The sequence below is a fragment of the Cebus imitator genome, unplaced genomic scaffold (genome assembly GCF_001604975.1).
Source record: "Cebus imitator isolate Cc_AM_T3 unplaced genomic scaffold, Cebus_imitator-1.0 Scaffold577, whole genome shotgun sequence".
NCBI lineage: Eukaryota > Metazoa > Chordata > Mammalia > Primates > Cebidae > Cebus > Cebus imitator.
In genome coordinates, this window is record NW_016107892.1 from 1,055,359 (window position 1) to 1,057,799 (window position 2,441).

Genomic DNA, 2,441 nt, shown 5'->3' on the forward strand with positions numbered 1-2,441 from the left:
AAAAAAAAAAAAAAAAAGGAAAAAAAGAAAATATATTTAAAAATAACTCCACCTCCTGAAGAATATACATAGGTATTAATAGTACTCTTCTTTCATTATTTCTGTGTATAAAAATTGGAGGACAAAACATCAAATTGGAAATCTAGCCCTTCCACCTCCCATCAGTCCCCCAAAATCCCCATTTCCAATTTACATGACACCTTTTCTCCTCTGGAGCATAAAACTGCCTCCTTTAAGTGGAGGTTTCCAAATGTCTGGAATACACATGAAGAAGGATATATACACTCCTTGAATAGGCCACTTTCTGCCACTCTCCCTAACAATGTGCTGCTTCTACCCACAAACCACTAATAATGTGTTTAGTTGCCAGTATTAGGATCTTAGTTTGAGGAAACGACATCTATTGGGTCCTCAAAGAGCAAAAAGAAAATCCCAAAAAGTTTGATAGAGTTAGAAATCTTAGCTGTACCCATCCTTCTAGTCTTCAAGCCGAAGATGAGAAATCAGGTAAAGCCTCACATTTCTAGTGGTTCTGGAAACCTTTCGGTCTCCTGCTTATGTTTGTCTTTTCCTCTATCTGAATTACTTTGGTACAGAACAATAGAGGATGAGATGAAGGGGGTGGGGAATGCCAAGAGCAGCAAAATTCTACAAACCAGTGGTCTTCCTAAAGCTTGTATGCCTAAAACAAATCTGGTAATACAAAAGAACCCAAACCAGTTTCAAGCAGCAGCTTCATTATATTTGTCAACCTTTGGGGCTAATTCCATATACCTACACGTCTGGAAAAAGCTCCCAAACTTTTAGAATTGTCAAATATACGCTTGTAGTCTGCAGCATTAAATCTAGATTATAAATTATCAATATCACTTAACTGAATTACACCAAGGAATGGCAAATCTAGATTTCATTAAGAGATACTGTTAAAATCACATTCAGACCTCAGGAGGGCAAGACCCCATAACTCAGTCACACACACAGCTTCAAATGCTTCCTCAACTTTTCAAGCTTTGGGACGCCAAGTCACTGGGAGTTAGCAGCTAAAACATGGGGTTCAATGCAAACTGACCAAAGGAAGTGAAGAAAACAAAGCATATATTAATTTCAGCACCAAGAATACGGATTTGGGAATTACATCTACCGTAGTAAACATATCAAACATCTACTGCTAGTAAACTGATCATTCTTTACAACCTAAGTACGCCAGGTATTTTTTTTTAATGTTTAAATGGCTAGCCACAAATTGTCCTAGTCGAAACTGATGGCAAAATCCTAAGCTGGTCTTCGGCGAGAAGACACTCTGCATGGAGCATCACACAAAAGACAGGAAAGAACAGACACGCTCTCGGCCTCGGCAGATTGCGGCCAGGAGCCCAGGTCTTCGTCCCAGACCCCGGCAACAGGGAGGAAAATAAAAGCGGGGAGGAAAGGGGTGGGAGTGGGGTCCTGTTCCCTGAATGCGCCTGGGACTGAGGAACGAAGAGGGAAGGAGCGAGTGCAGCACGGAGCAAGCGAGGAAAGCAGCAGACCGGCGTCAGCGGCTACCAAGGCCGGCAACACCTCGAACCCGCACCAGGCCCGACTCTCCTGGCCCCACCTCCTCACCTCCCTCACATCCTGCAGGCACTCGAGCACCGCCAAGTTGTTGCTCCAGGTGTGCTTGGGGCACACGCGGGTGACGTCCTCCCTGCAAGACTCTTCTTCCGCCAGCTTCCAGCCCCCGCCAGCTCCCGCTCCACCCCGCCGGGCCGGAGGCCCACCCGCCGGGAAAGGCGGCTGCGGCGGCTGAGGCTGCTGCTGTTGTTGCTGTTGCTGTTGCTGTTGCTGCTGCTGCTGCTGCTGCTGCTGTTGCTGTTGCTGTTGCTGTTGCTGCTGCTGCTGCTGCTGCTGGAGCTGCGATGACTGAGGCAGCTGGGGCAGCTGCTGACCCGCCGGGCCGCCGCCTCCAGCCTGCCCTACGAAGGACACGAAGTTGGCTCCGGGGCCCTGGCCCTGGCTGTGGACGCCCTGGCCCAGGAGTTTCTCGGCCCCGGCCGCGGCGAGCAGCAGCAACTGCAGCATCGCCGACAAGCGGAACATCCTCGGTACACGTCCACACGCCGCCATCTTGGGTCCCCGGCGAGCTCGACGCACTCTCCGGCGCCGCGTATTTAAATGAGGGGCGGAGCCGCTGGGCGTGGTGGCGTGGCCCGCTGAGCCCCGCCCTCCCCGCGCCGACCCGCGAGCCCAGAGCCGGGAGAAGGGAGGCAGGGCTGGGAACTGCACACGCCCTGGACCAGCGGGCGGGAGAGCGGGGCTCCTTACCCGGGGGTTGCTGGGGTTTCTTAAAAAGCCCGGGCAGGGCAGCCTTGTCTAATTCCTTTTGTTGTCGTCACAGAAAAAAAAAAATCAAGGGAATTGGGATTGCCACAACCAAAATGGCCGTTAGAATATGTTGCCGG

The 2,441-nt window shown here is 50.6% G+C and overlaps 1 protein-coding gene across 1 annotated transcript in view; it reads right to left on the reverse strand.

Moving 5' to 3' along the window:
* GLG1 (golgi glycoprotein 1) overlaps window positions 1–2,134 on the reverse strand; it is a 172,549-nt gene extending 170,415 nt beyond the window's left edge. The window contains exon 1 of the mRNA XM_017516258.2: window positions 1,606–2,134. Coding sequence (XP_017371747.1) covers window positions 1,606–2,106 — 501 coding nt within the window. The 5' untranslated portion in view covers window positions 2,107–2,134. The remainder of the gene's footprint in view (window positions 1–1,605) is intronic.
* Between the last annotated feature and the right edge of the window lie 307 nt (window positions 2,135–2,441).